Source organism: Myxocyprinus asiaticus, chromosome 41 (genome assembly GCF_019703515.2).
Source record: "Myxocyprinus asiaticus isolate MX2 ecotype Aquarium Trade chromosome 41, UBuf_Myxa_2, whole genome shotgun sequence".
Taxonomy (NCBI): domain Eukaryota; kingdom Metazoa; phylum Chordata; class Actinopteri; order Cypriniformes; family Catostomidae; genus Myxocyprinus; species Myxocyprinus asiaticus.
Genome location: NC_059384.1, coordinates 27,871,435 through 27,885,927, shown reverse-complemented (window position 1 = coordinate 27,885,927; position 14,493 = coordinate 27,871,435). Strand labels below are relative to the sequence as shown.

At 38.3% G+C, this 14,493-nt stretch overlaps 1 protein-coding gene across 9 annotated transcripts in view; it reads left to right on the top strand.

Annotated features, from left to right (window-relative positions):
- Positions 1-1,054: 1,054 nt before the first annotated feature.
- The window catches only part of LOC127431961 (ras-responsive element-binding protein 1-like), a 74,595-nt gene continuing 61,156 nt past the window's right edge, over positions 1,055-14,493 (top strand). For 3 of the 9 annotated variants that reach the window (XM_051682643.1, XM_051682642.1, XM_051682638.1), the window contains exons 1-2: positions 1,055-1,398; positions 12,235-12,280. Coding sequence is in view for 1 of the 9 variants with exons in the window: in XM_051682637.1 (XP_051538597.1) it covers positions 1,359-1,398 (40 nt within the window). In the remaining 8 variants the exon portion in view is untranslated. The remainder of the gene's footprint in view (positions 1,399-12,234; positions 12,281-14,493) is intronic. The other 6 variants (XM_051682644.1, XM_051682639.1, XM_051682645.1 and 3 more) reach the window with 5 other exon arrangements.

The following is a 14,493-nucleotide window of genomic DNA, read 5'->3' as shown; positions in this document are numbered from 1 at the left end:
CAACCAGCATGTATTTCTTTCACAAGTTAGTACAAAAAGAAATAGAACACAAAAATGGATGCATCTAATTTTGTTGGGTTTACCCAATTCAACTGAGGTCTTTCTACACAAAGTGTATGTGTTGAGATTACTTGGAAATTTTAAGTTGAGAAAATTCAGTTCAAACACGTGGAAGCACTGTCCACAGTTGAATAAAGTTCAGCCAAAGAGCTATTTTTTGAGTGAACTGATATTTCATCATAACTTTAAAGGGTACATGCACGCGCAAAGAATTATTATGGTAGTTATTTCTATTATTATTTAACCCTAATGTTCTGTTTAGGGTCTGAGAAACACTAAGGCCATTTAAATAGTTAAAAAAAGACTTTACAACTTGATAATAGACTTCAGATGTCCACCTGGAAAAATGATACATATGTGTGTTTCGGGTCTCATTAAATGCAATGAATTCTCACATGTTAAGATATTCTGATTGGTGTTCACACTCTCAGTTCCTGCCAATGGTCTATTTGGATTTCTTTAACAGTGTTTATCCACAATGTGTTTTTGCCAGGGTCAAACTGACCTCAAACAGAAGCAACTGGAAAAGTCATATTTCTGAAAAGCCAGTGCCTACTTTGTGACACAACAGGGTTAATGCTTCTATAATATCTGTCAGATGGGTTTCGATTAGGTCAGAGGGACATTTGAAAAGAAACTGAAGAGAAAATAGGTTCATTCTGACATTATTACTATTATTAATTTTTACATATAAATTAGTAGGCCTAACATCACTATTAACAGAACATGAGGGTTATTGTATTTAATAATAATAATAATAATAATATTAATAATAATAATAATAAAAGTGAGTCTACCTAAACACATGCGATAGTGTTAATACAGACAAGATGCAAATATTTACAGATCTTATTGACATTTTAAAGGAACAGATTAACTTTTGTGTATAGGATGCTTGTCAATGGCTGCAGCTTCAATTACGTCCCCTTGGAGACTAGAGCAGGAGCAACACGTGACACTCCGCCTTACTTATCAGCTTTAGAGGAGAGAGAGAGAGAGAGAGAGAGAGAGAGAGAGAGAGAGGCGCAGTGAGAGGAAAACGAAATAAGCGTTTTCCTCTCCTCCATAAAGCATCTCGGCGTGGGGGGATTTGGGTGAGTGGGGACACTCAAACGCAAAGTTGACGAACTTTGCGCATCTTTTTTTATTTTTTTTATTTTTTTACAAACGCCATTTTGATTCCTCTCCGGAGAAACTTTTGCAGCTTCTTTCTTTTTCTTTTTTTTCCCCTTCTTCTTCTTTTTTTTTCTTTCTCTTTCTCAGTTTCTCTCTCTCCTCAGCTCATCACCACCATCACCATGTCTCGGCGAAAGCAACCCAACCCCAACAAAGTCAAACGTAAGTTACTCGGCTCTTCTTTTAAACTCCTTCGAATGCTTGTTAATGTGGTATTGCCTGTTTATTTGGCGTGTTTTAAGCGTGCATTCGTGTCAGAGTCAGTGGTAAAGTTAATGCGGAGTAAGAGGAGACTTTTTCCCCCAACTTCAGCTTCCTCGTAGCGCGAGGAGAGACCTGATGCTGCTCACGCGCACAGCCCAAACCTGCCCCAAACAACATCGTGTCACGTCTCCGTTTCGCTAAGACAGCGACGTGTTTTTGGTGCACAGCGCTTAACGTTCATCTTTACAAACTTTTCTAAAGTCATATGGGAGTTGTTGCATAGATGATGGGGTTCAAAGTCTGCTGTTGTTAGCTAGCGGTAGCTAACGCGCTGCTGCTGATGTCGCGCGGAGCATCATACGCTTATCTCGCGTGCACTTTGATCGCGTTGGCTCGAGCTGCTTCGATTGTTATCGACTTTTTCAATCGTCGTTTTTAACGTTTATTACTCGGTAAAATTTCCTGGTTTAGTTTTGCGTTCGTTTATTCTACGCCGGCAACAACCTGTTGCATCACAAAGTTTGTTTATCTGTAAGGGATGACCTATATTTGACGAGTAAACCGATCAGGTAGTTGTCCCTGAGGTAATTTCAGTTTAAAAAGAGAAGTCGGTTGGTTTTATCGACGCGAGTGTGTCGAAATGTTATTCTTCTCACTTGTTTCAACTCCAGTGAAGATGGTCATTCTCAAAGTTAACCATTTGATGTGTTTGTATGTTGTGTTTTGATGTTTTTTTGAAAGTTTGTCGACGTGAACTGAAGGAATGGATGAGTTCGGTCTCTCGGGAGACAGCAGCCGAGCCCTGTCGCTGGTTAGATAATAATGGTTGCTAGGCACTTTTGTTCCGTCTCTTTTCCGCCCCTCCTCGGTGAGACAGACGCTTCAGGAGCGCGCTGGCCCCGGTGAAGCAGAAGGTAAACGTGGCAAACCCAGTGACGATGTGTTTATGCTTTAAGATGCCTCTGCACTCTTTTTGTTGGTTATGCACTTTTGTCAAATGCGCAAGTGTCACGTGCAAGAATTGTTGTGTTTTAAAATGCGAGTTTTGGGGGTCAAAAGGATGTCGCGTTGCCCCCCTCGCCTCTCTGGCCACTCTTTTGAGGCATGGAGGAGAGGACGGATCCGGATGAGCAGTTCACATTCCATAACGAAATTCAACACTGTAGACGAGCAGGGCCTAGAGCTGCTGCAAGAGCACTATCACTACACACACATCATGTCTTCTCTCATCTCTAAATATAAGGTCTTTATGTAATCCCCTAAATAAAAACACCACGGAAGCTGCATTGTAGATGATGTGAAAGCTAGTTTTGCAAAGAATGCACATATTCGTAGCTTGACCATATTGAGGCCCTGCAGCAAGTATTAAAGGATCAGCTCGATGATGTTGTGGCTAAAGGAGGAGGATGTTTCCATCTTGTTTTTTTGTTTGTTTCCTGTTTGGCTAAAACTAATAGGAAAGTTCTAACTCGTGTGTAGGTTTTTGTTCTCTTTCATATTTAGAGACACATTATAGAGTTGGCAAAACATGCAGCCATGTAATACGTTTTGCAATGGCTGCTGACAAAATACAGAAATTGCTGGTTTCGGCAGTGCTTAGCAAACGGGAGTCTGTGAACTATCTAGTGTTTTCAAATAGACACGCACAAGATCCAGCGAATGAGATTCCAGAAGAAAAATAGATGGATGTAGAACAGTCGGGGAGTAGAGTTTCAATGTGAGAGAGTTTTCAGATTCCATGTTAGTTCCTGTCCTGTCCAGTTAAAGGCATATTCCTGGTTCAGTAGCCTACAAGTTGATAGCATTTGTGGCATAATGTTGATTGATTACCACAAAAATTAATTTCAACTCGTCCCTCCCTTTCTTTTAAAAAAGCAATGGAGGTCACAGTGAGGCACTTACAATGGAAGGGAATTGGGGACAATTTTTGGAGGGTTTAAAGGCGGAAATGTGAACCGTATAATTTTATAAAAGCACTTACATTAATTCTTCTGTTAAAGCTTGTGTATTATTTGAGCTGTAAAGATGTTTAAAAAGTCATTTTTACAGTCGTTTTAGGGTTTGTTGTAAAGGTTAGTGAGCGATTTTATCACTAAAATCATATAAACATGCATATACTTTACGTTTTGTGGCTATACTTTTGAAATAGTGAGTATTTTAACATTTATGGATTGGCCCCATTCTCTTCCAAGTGCCTCACTCTAAAGTGCCTCCTTGTTTTTTAAAGGAGGCAAGGGCGTAGCTGCCAGGGGGGACATGGGAGACACTCTTTAAAAAAGGTGATTTGGTCCCCCACACTTTTTCAAGCTTTGTCTACTGTATTCTTTGCGTTTCTTTACTTTGGGCTGATTAAGCGACCATCCAGCCAATCACAGGTGAGTTTCATGAGCCGAAACAACCCTTACGTAATAGGCCGTCAGTCAGACAGTCTAATCAACGCAGCTTCATTCATTTCTACAAAGTTGCTTTCAACAATGCTCATTTATCCATGTTTTTATTGCATTGATGTTGATCTAAATTAATAATCTAGAGATGAGGAACACACAAACAAGAGTTATTTATCAGCATATCGTTCTTGATTGGCAGCATTATGTGAAATGCACTGCAGAAAAAAAACACACATTATAAGTGGATATCAGCGCATGAGTCTTGATTAAGTTATGCTTTTTACATCATGTTTGTGAGGTAATAGTTTGATCGGTTGTTTTTGCCAATTTAAGCAGATTACTAGATCTGTGTTAAATCTGTAAAGTTATTTTTAATATCAACTCCTGTTTTTTACCTCTATGTTGGTGTGCAGTTGACAAACTGTAGGAAAAAATATAGATCTGCTGTGTTCTTAGAACTCTTAGGCATTTTACTGAAGTGAATAGATATGTAGACGCTTTTTTATACATGAAAACGTATGGACGTTATTCAAATTATTATAAGACTATTACTGTTGTCTTTTGATAAAAGTTATGCTCAGCAGCTCACAAACTGTAGGGAAATGATAGATTAGCTTTGTTCTTCTAATGCTTAAAACCTCTACTAAAGTCTCTTTGTAGGTCTGTAGACATATACGTTTTAAAGGATTAAAATTTTCTTTTGATCGTTGATTCAGTGACTAACTCATTTCACACAAGACACTCATTTGTCACCACCTTCTGGCATCACCAGAAATGGTCACTTAATCATTAAATGGATCTGAACGAATGTTGGTAAATGTAGTCAAAACACTCGAGCCACTTGGATAAATTTAAATCCCACAATGCACAAGCACAGAGTAAAAAATTAAATTGTGCACATGCACAATTGTCATTATTCTAATTGATTAAGTACTTTATTCACTCAGCCTTTTATTGTCATGTGTGAAACAGAAGCAAGTGCTCCACAAGATGATTTTGCAGCAAATTTTGCACTTAATTTGCAATACTTCAATATAGAATATTACAAGTATATAATACTTATACTTGTATATTAATATATACTGTAATATTTAAATACTGCACTGTGAGTGTTGGGTCTGTGTGAGCCACCTACTGATAGCTGAGTCCCCCCCATTTTTAAAATGACTGCTACACCCCTGAAAGGAGGATGAGTCTAAATTAATTTTTGTGGTATTCAACATTATGCCACAAATGCTGTCGACTGAGCTTAACTTTTATTGAATCCAGAATATTCCTTTAACCCAAGAACATGGAAGCCAGTGCATATTCTCCCATTGTGTGAAATTTTTGCCATGTTTTATTTTTAGGGCTGTCAATTGCTATTTAAAAATAAAATCGAATTAATTACTTGACATGCTGATTAATTAATCAAATTAATCGCAATTAATCGCATACATCATTATTTGTTTAGAAAGGCCCCCATGTAAACATTATTCATATAAATAATGCATAATAATTAAAATATTTATAAATATGTAGGGCCTGTAATAAATATACAGATTGAAACTCAGTTTGAAATAAAATGCAGTATTGTGTCAGATGAATAAAGCATTAATTAGACACTACAAAAAGTGTCATAAGAACTCAATATATAGTTTGTTTTATTCTCATATCATTGAACAAGCCTACAGTTGACAGCAGTCTGTTTTGCATTGAGTTTGTCAATGTGTCCAGTTCTCACAGTACGTGTTCTAGCGTTCCGTCTGCGCTATTTCTAATTGTCGCACTATGTATGTGCATGCCTCAGATGGATGTGTTCAAAACATCTCTTTGGCATTCATCATAATAAACGCTGCATGTTTAGAACATTTTGTCAAAATAAAAGTAGTGGAAACTGTGAAAATCGCTTCTTAAGATTCCTGTAGATTCCCAGATGCCCACCTGTTGGGCTTCCACCGTGAGCGATTCTCATTCTGTGGCTGCGCTGCTTGTGAGGTTTGTTGAGGCACAGTGCCACTTATTGATGCGGCTCATAAAAACAGATGTACTTCCAGCTTGAATTGCTCATATGGAAGGAAAATCCGTACTTTTATTACGAAGTTTACATAAGCGTCAATGGGCATGATTAATTGCAATTTATTTATTTTACGCATTTTTTTTTAAATATAATTAATCACACTAAATTAACACGTTAAATCGATAGCCCTTATTATTTTATGTTAGTGGCAAAATGTAGCATTTTGCCCATTTGATCTGCATTCTCAAACACATGAAGATCTAGTGTCCAATCCCTCTTGGAATTTTTTCTAGGGCTAATTAAAAGTGTACCTCCCTTCCTTGGGTCTCCTCGAGTGTCCTGGGTTTTGACATTATCTCTAAATTCATTATAGTAATTCCCAAGATACCTCCTTCACAGCAGACCTCAATTGAGGCAGCCAAACAATAAACAGTTTACAGCACTGCTTTGCATCAATTACCTCCTCACATTGACATTTGATTTGATTTGTTTTTCCATCATTGATAAAGCTACTTCATTGACAGTTTTGCCAGGAATGCCTTTTAGACTGCCACATTTATAAAATTCAGTGTTTATAAAGTGGATTTTAAATAACTCTCACACCTTGTCATACCTTTAATACTTAGGATACAAGTAAAGTTGTAATAGGTACACTAATAAAAGCCTGTTCGAATTTTCGTCAAAAGCAGCTGTACTTGGTTTCTTCCTTTAAGATATTTCCCCGCTCATCATCGGGTTACTAATAGTAATGAAGTCTAATTAAGACCTTGCAAATGTCTAATAAAGAACCTGTTTGGTGGTGGTCTTGTGATCCTGGTGCAGAAGGACCTGCTTTTGCCCCAGGGGTATGATGGGTTGGCCCTTTGGCTCCCAGGCTATATTTATCCTGCCTTTTTTAGATAAGATTATATTCCATCCCTCCAAGGGGCATGGAGCGGAGGCAGGGACACAACAGTGGGGCAACTTGGACGAGAGATGGAGGCAAATGAGCCCCTAGGTGGATTTGTAGTAGAGAATTTTCTTCTTTACCCTTGTTTATTTTGACCCACTAATTGACTGTTTATCCTAAAATATTTGGACCATGTTGTACAAGTATTCACTACATTAACATAACATATATAAGAACAAGCCATTCTAATAATTCACACCAAAACAACTATATGCACAATAATGACAGCAATCATTTCTATTGGTTTTAGGTGGCGTGATGGTGTGTTAGCATGCAGATAAACTCTTGTTTCATTGAAATGAGTGGTTCATTTCACTGTAGAATGACCCAGGCATACTTGTGTCCATGCCTCTGCCTGGATGTCCTTACAAGAATAGTGTAGGGTGCTGACACTTAAACCCTGGCTATATTTGTGGTTGTCCTGGTTGGAAGTCTCTCAGCCTATACTTCGTTAATGCAATCAAAAGAATGCAGACATTTCATGAATACTGCTTTGCCTCCTCTCCCTGGTTCATTATTGTTCAGCATTCTAGATGCATCATATATGGGATTGAAGGCGTAACCTCAAAAATTCAACAAATCCTCTCTGTGATTGCAAGAGATCATTGTCATGACCCACACGAGCAGCTCTTATCTTTGGCTGTGAAAACATGAAAAACATGTTTAGTTCAGTTGCAGTGAAAAGTTGCTAAACAGCCAGCAGTCTCAACCGATCAAAATGACACTGATGCTGTACTGAGCGAGTAAAAGGCTTGACCAATCTGCTTTTTCCATTAGCAGTTAGAGATGCACAGATGTATCGGATAAACATCGGTTGTTATCTGCACTATAGGACATCGGCCGATTTATAAAAATAAAAAAGGCAGATAACCAGGGCTCATTAGGACAATTGGCCTACAACTCGTGCTGTCTGTGAAATTTAGTGTCTCTTGTGTGAAATTACTTTCAATTGGGTGACAATGAGAGTAGAGTTGCTATTTTGTAAGCTTTATATTGCTAGGGTTTCATGATGTGGGACTTCTGTTAATTTGATTACTCACCTTAAGCTCAATCGATAGCATTTGTGGCGTAATGTTGATTACCAAAAAAATTATTTTGAATAAAAAAATATATATATCTGTGTTAGGGTAAGGCACTTACAAAGAAAGTGAATGAGGCCAATCTGTAAACGTTAAAATACTCTGTTTCAAAAGTAGCCACAAGACGTAAATTATGTGTGTAAACATGATTTAATGCGATAAAATCGCTTGCTAACCTTTTCTGTGTAAAGTTATATACAGTTATACAACTTTATCCCAAGACAATGTCATGCCGTAAAACCCTAAAACGATGACACCACAAAATTATGTCGATTACTACACAAAATCATTCCAATTATCCCTCCTTTAAAAAAGGCAAAGAAATTAGGTTGCAAGTGAATGGGGCAAATTTTTGGAGGGTTTAAATCAGAAATGTTTAGCTTATAATTTTATTAAAGCACTAACATTAATTCTTCTGTTAAAATGTGTGTATTTTTTTTGAGCTGTGAAGTTGTTTAAATCGTAATTTTAGGTTTACGGCATGACGTTGTCATGGTGATGAAGTTGTATAAATGGATATAGCATTACACAGAAAAGGTTAGTAAGCGATTTTATTGCAGTAAAACCATGTTAACACACATTGTTTACGTCTTGTGGCTACTTTTGAAACAGTGAGTATTTTAATGTTTACCGATTGGCCCCATTCACTTCCATTGTAAGTGCCTCCCTGTTACCTAGATTTTTTTTATTTTATTTTTTTTTAAATAAGTATTTGTGGTAATCAACATTATGCCAAAAATGCTGTTGATTGAGCTTAACTTGTTTTGAATCCAGAATATTCCTTCAAATATCTTTTAAGGTCGTGTAATTAATCATCAGTTATTTGAAACAAGGTAGCATAAAACAGCAGAACCACTGAACTACACAACACCGAAGATATCAGTATCGGCACACACATTTTGTATTGGTGCATCCCTAGTTGCATTGCATATGCTGCTCTTTCATAACAGTCTTTGTTTACTCTGAATTAAAATCTGTTACTGTAGGATTGTTTGGAAAACCTTTTATCAGAGCATTGACCCAATCATTTAGTGTCCTTCGCAGTGATCAGGCTAATGGGCCATCAAGCTGAACACAACTTTTTGGGATTGAACGACTGGCTCACATACACCCCTGAAGCTCTGTTACCGTGGTCTCTGTATTCACCTTTCCCCGCTTCTCCCCCATGCAGCTTCATCCAGCAAATAAATGTGGTATTTGCTGAGAGTTCAAAGTCTAACCCAACCGCTATCACTGATGTGAAAGAATGCCACAATAGAGGAAAGGACAGGAGAAATAGGGAGCCAGGGCAGGGAAAGGAAAGGATGGAAAAAATGAAGTTCTAGCCAGCAGAGAGGAGATGAGAGGAAAGACAGGAAGTGAAACTTGCCTCTTCTCTGATGTGGAGGGGGAAGAGATGAAGGAAGTGTTTGAACAATAGTTAGCTGCTTGGCTGTTTTCCCTTCTCTAAGATTCAGAAAGCTTGAAGAACAGACCCCTGCAACAAACTATAGGTTGTCTACTACCATCTGTGTTTTTCACATTCAATAATGCCATGTTTTCCTCTCTAGAACCTTTTTCCTCTGTTTTTCCACACTCCCTTAACTCTCATGTCTTGTTTCTCCAAGATATGACTTTGTAAACTCTCATGATAAATCTTAGGTTTGGAAAATCGTTATCATAGTGTGGAGTGACTGATGTACAACTCTTTTTTTCTTTTTTTGTCTCAGCTCTTGTTTGCTGCTACACTCAAGCCTGTAGCTCTCTCTTTCTCCCTCCCTGTCTGGTTCTCTCTTGCTGACTAAACAGTTTTGTCAGCTGGCAGTTGCTCGCAGGATTTGCGATTGCTACTGGAGGCTGGGACGAGGGGGAGGGGTGGTACTCACAGGCAGCACTTGTTGCTCAGTGGAGCTGGCCGAGGGAGGGAGGGAGGGAGGAGAGAAAGGGTGGAACAGAGAGGCCGAGGGTGGTTGCAGAAAGGAAAAAGGAGAGCAACAGCATCGTACAACCAGTTTTCCCCTGATTATGTGGGAGTCAGAGAGAATGCAAATGATACAGTTGCCTTTAGTCAGATTGCCTTTTTAACATGTTTTCTTTCTTGTTACTGAATATTCTCAAAATAAAAATGCAGAATTAGGCCTACTGCAAAGTCTAATTCAACTTGCTCTGTCGTCTCCGTTATGATGGGTTTGAGAAGCCTGAGCTCTCATGTCCCAAAAAGGGTATTTTGCTGTAGCTTACTAATGGGTGGAGCAGCATATTTTCCACATCTGACACATTTGAGGACATGCAGAGAGGCCTTTGTGTAAACAGCGCAAATCTGGTCTTCTTATGTCAGGTGCTAATCGAAAGCCAAGAGGTGGCTGTTTGCTTCTGTCTGCTCAAGCTGGTCTGCCATTCTGCCACTAGACGGACAACAAATATAGCCTGCAAGGATGAGCTGTCCTAATGACATCTTACCTGAGAGCTGTAGTGCATTCTGGGAAAAGATTTAATCCTGGGATGCAGCTCATCAAACATGACACATTGACAACATCTTGAGCAGATCTCTTGTTGGCATTTATTGCTTTTGTTGCACTTTCTTTGACATACAATCCGGAGATATATAGGTATACATTTTGTATCTTTGTAATAATCAGTGGTGTTTGCAGGAGAGGCATCACTATTAATATTGCTCATACTTTGGGTTAAAATACCCCTAACCCTAAGCATCAAATTTAGGTGCATAACACGTCCCACTCTACGGATACTACAGCGCTCTGGATTGCGGAGAGGTGTGCTATTAATATTCCAACCGATCAGTCGCAGAGAGCATGTTTACAATCACAGTCTTATGGCGATTATGCTTAATAAGCCGGCAACGTATATGTAAATGCCTTAAGTGGTGTTTTTTATTGGAGTAATGTCATAAACGTCCAGGATTGAACATTAAGGATGTCCCGCTGGACCGGGGCCAGTATGAAAGAGTTTCGGGCCACTTGATTGAACTGGCCAGTACAGCGTTGACACAACATTTTTAAATGCGTTTTTATGCCTTGCAAACTTACACATTTGGATCTGGCCAATAATGCGGCAGAAAAAATCCTTAACGTTCAGCCCTATAAAGCATAAACTGATCGGCACAGTTAGATGTTTGACCATCACCCCAGTTTCGCTCTCCATTTAAATACCTTTGTGCACAAGTGTTGTGCACATGCCTGTTTACATTTTGACATCAAAAGCGGAGAATAATGCGATGATTTCAAATCTCATGTAAATGGATTTCTTGCATTTTCAGATTTTTTGAGTAAGATGATTTTTGGTAGTTATCAGTGTATTGGTGTGCATGTAAATGCACGTATGTACTTGTATTTGAAGGATGTACCTGAGCCATATCTAGGGACCAGAATATCATATAGACTTGCAGGGCTCTTTTGACTTGAGTGAGGAAGTAACCACCCAGAACACCCTAGCAACTTGGGATGTTGCGAAACAGTTTTACTATTTACCGCAATTTAAAATGTCACTGTAAATTGAACCGTAAGAATTCAAAATCTATGGTTAAAAACCGTTTAAATGTTTTATTTACAAGTGGCAAAAATATTATATATATTAAAAAAATCATAAATTTTTTTTTTCGGTGCAAGCCTAAATTTGAAAATCTCTTGGGAGGCTGTGGCTCAGGTGGTGAAGCGGATTGTCTACTAATTGCAGGGTTAGTGGTTCAATTCCCAGCCCACATGACTCCACATGCCGAAGTGTCCTTGGGCAAGACACTGAACCCCAAGTTGCTCCCAATGCCAGGCTAGTGCCTTGCATGGCAGCTCTGCTGTCATTGATGTGCATGCTTGGCCAGGTATTGTAGACTGAATGTGAACTTTCTATTAACGTGAAACTGGGGCTATACACGAACTCCACAGAGGAATTAGATCTACCAGACACATCCACCAAAAAGATAATTTTTGGATTGTGTTGCCGATTCTTTATTGTGGGGTGTCTGACAGACAGCGGATTGCTTTAATAAACTGTTGCAGAAGAAAAAACTCTTGGGTGCCATGAACTACATGTTGCAGACCCACAATAATCTATCCTAATAGTTAGGCTACGCACTTTTGAAATGATTCTAAGCACTCTGGTTACATTGAAGTGCATCATTCTGGGTCCAGTATGCACTTAGCAGTGTTGTGCCCTTTGTTGGAGCATCTCTTTTTATATACCTCCTATTTATTTGGTGTGTATTCATCAGTTTTCCTATTGTCAGGGCTGCGCCTAGCATCCATATATCCCTAAGAAACGCGTCCACTAACATGTTCAATTGTGATATGATATGATTTTTTTGCCTCAGTGCTGTTGCATTTGAACATTTAGGACATTTACAAATAATCATAAAACCGGTTAACCACGATTTTTTTCCCTCCTCAGACGAGCAACTCTTGAAAGCCACCCAGAACACCTTAGCATCGTGGTGGTGAGTTTTGCACAGGCAAACAGCACTCACATTTTCTTCTGAAAATGTAAAAATCTAGTTTTCTTTTGGGTTGAAATTGTGCTTTGTTGTGGTGGACTGATCTGAAATCAGTCTGTGTTAAACTCTTCAGTAATCAAGCTTTTCCCTGTAGCTGTTTATCCAGTAATGGATAAGGAACAGATAATTCAAGTGCATAATAACTTTTCCAGTTTCCCTCTTCTTTTAAACTGAACCATACATGTACCCATCCACACCCACACACACATAATGTCCTGCCGTCTCCTCTTATGAGCTGAAAAGGTCCTGTTGTTTGTTCTGCAAACACAGGACACACCTCATATCCACAGAGACTAGAGCGCATGCCCCTAGTCCTGCTGCTCTTCAGGCTTGTAAAGAAGTCGGCCACACACCTTCTTGCAAACTTTTGTGCAAACACAAGGGCCTCTACCTGAGAGCATCCCTTTGCACAGCTGCTGGGGAGAGTAGAGGGGGATGGGAGGGTGAGATTACTGGACTGGCCTTGGAACAGCGGTGGAGACTTGGGGAGTGAGTGAAGAAAGGCGGGGTGGGGGGTCAAAATGAAGATTGTAAAGTGAAGTATGGGGAGGGGAGGCAGGAACTTGCAGCTTCGAAAGCATTCCTTTAGTTTTTGTTACACTAAACTAAGGCTTCGATTAGTGACAGAATGAGGAACAGATGAAAATGCTGTCTTTCACCTTGAAAAAAAAACTTTATCTGGCACTAGGGCTGGGCGATAGGATGATGTAATCAGGTATCTACAATATCTGACAAATATTCTGATGCTGATTGTGACCGTCATTGACAGGCAATGGCAATTTTGGTTATACTCACCACCTTGGTGGGCGACTTGTAAGACGTCTCAGATTGACACGACAAGAAATACTGTTAGACACGAAGACGCGTTTGAAGAAACACAGTATTTTATTTTAAAGAACAGACGAATAAAAAGCAGAAAAGATTTAAATTTGTTTTAGTAACTTTCCACCTGTTGTCGTAGACGGATACTTGCGTGTGAACTTTTGAAATTGGGGTGGTGGTTATATACGATTTTTTGACAACTTTGTTATTTCAATTGCTTTTTGGTTTCGTTTGAAGTGCAATTTGAATTTAGAAATATCTTGGGTTTAAAATTGAGTTACAATAAATGAATTAAAGTTTTAAAGCAAAATAAATAAAGTAAAAATAATAACTGATCCCTCAGCAGTAGGGCCAGGGGTAATCTGATGTAATCAGATATTGCAATATTTTTTTTAAAGAAAAATATCGTGAAAATATTTTGCCATCTGACACCTGCAAGTTTAGACAAAAAGGTTGGTCACATTTGACTGCCCTGTTACATTCTTCTGCTGTCTCAGCAAACTGTATTTGGTAAGATGGTTTGGAACTTACTTCACACCATCTCACACTTGAGATGATCTGACTAAGATCTGAGTCAGTCTTACCATGCAAGTATTAACGGTGAAGAATTAGGCATAAATGGTTCCTGAAGCCACACCCAAACGGTGACTGGGTATTAATACAGATTTCATGATTCGATTCCGATTTACAAGCTTTCCATTTGATATCGAATGGGCGTATATACATATGGGTATATTTCAGCTGTCCATTTTGCTTACATATGAAAGAAATCCTCTCCCTGCTAATGCTGTTTATTATTCAGGGCCTTCTAACCCTTCTTACGAGGTACATTATGAAAATATAAATTTTACAAATTATATTTTTTGTTTTTCATCATTGGTCACATTTCAGCTTTTTAAAAATGTAAAAATACATGTATTCTATCAATAAATATGATATTATATTGCATATATTGTATTTTGGTTATTTTTTTATTTTTTAATGTATACTATTTACAAGTATTTACATTGATTTGTAGAACACATGCTAAAATTGGTACTGTCTCTTTAAGAAAACCAGCAGTTCTATAAAGAGTGTCTGTAAATAAGCGCATATTAACGAGAGAGGATTCGAATGGCTTCTTTACCTCATCCGTGCTATTCATGACAAGAATTAAATGTTTATATATATATATATATATATATATATATATATATATATATATATATATATATATATATATATATATATATATAAAATATATATATATATTTATCATCAGTTGACAGTATAGTACAGAAATGATATTAAAAGAGAAATTATTCAATGACAAATGGATTGCATGGATCTTGTCT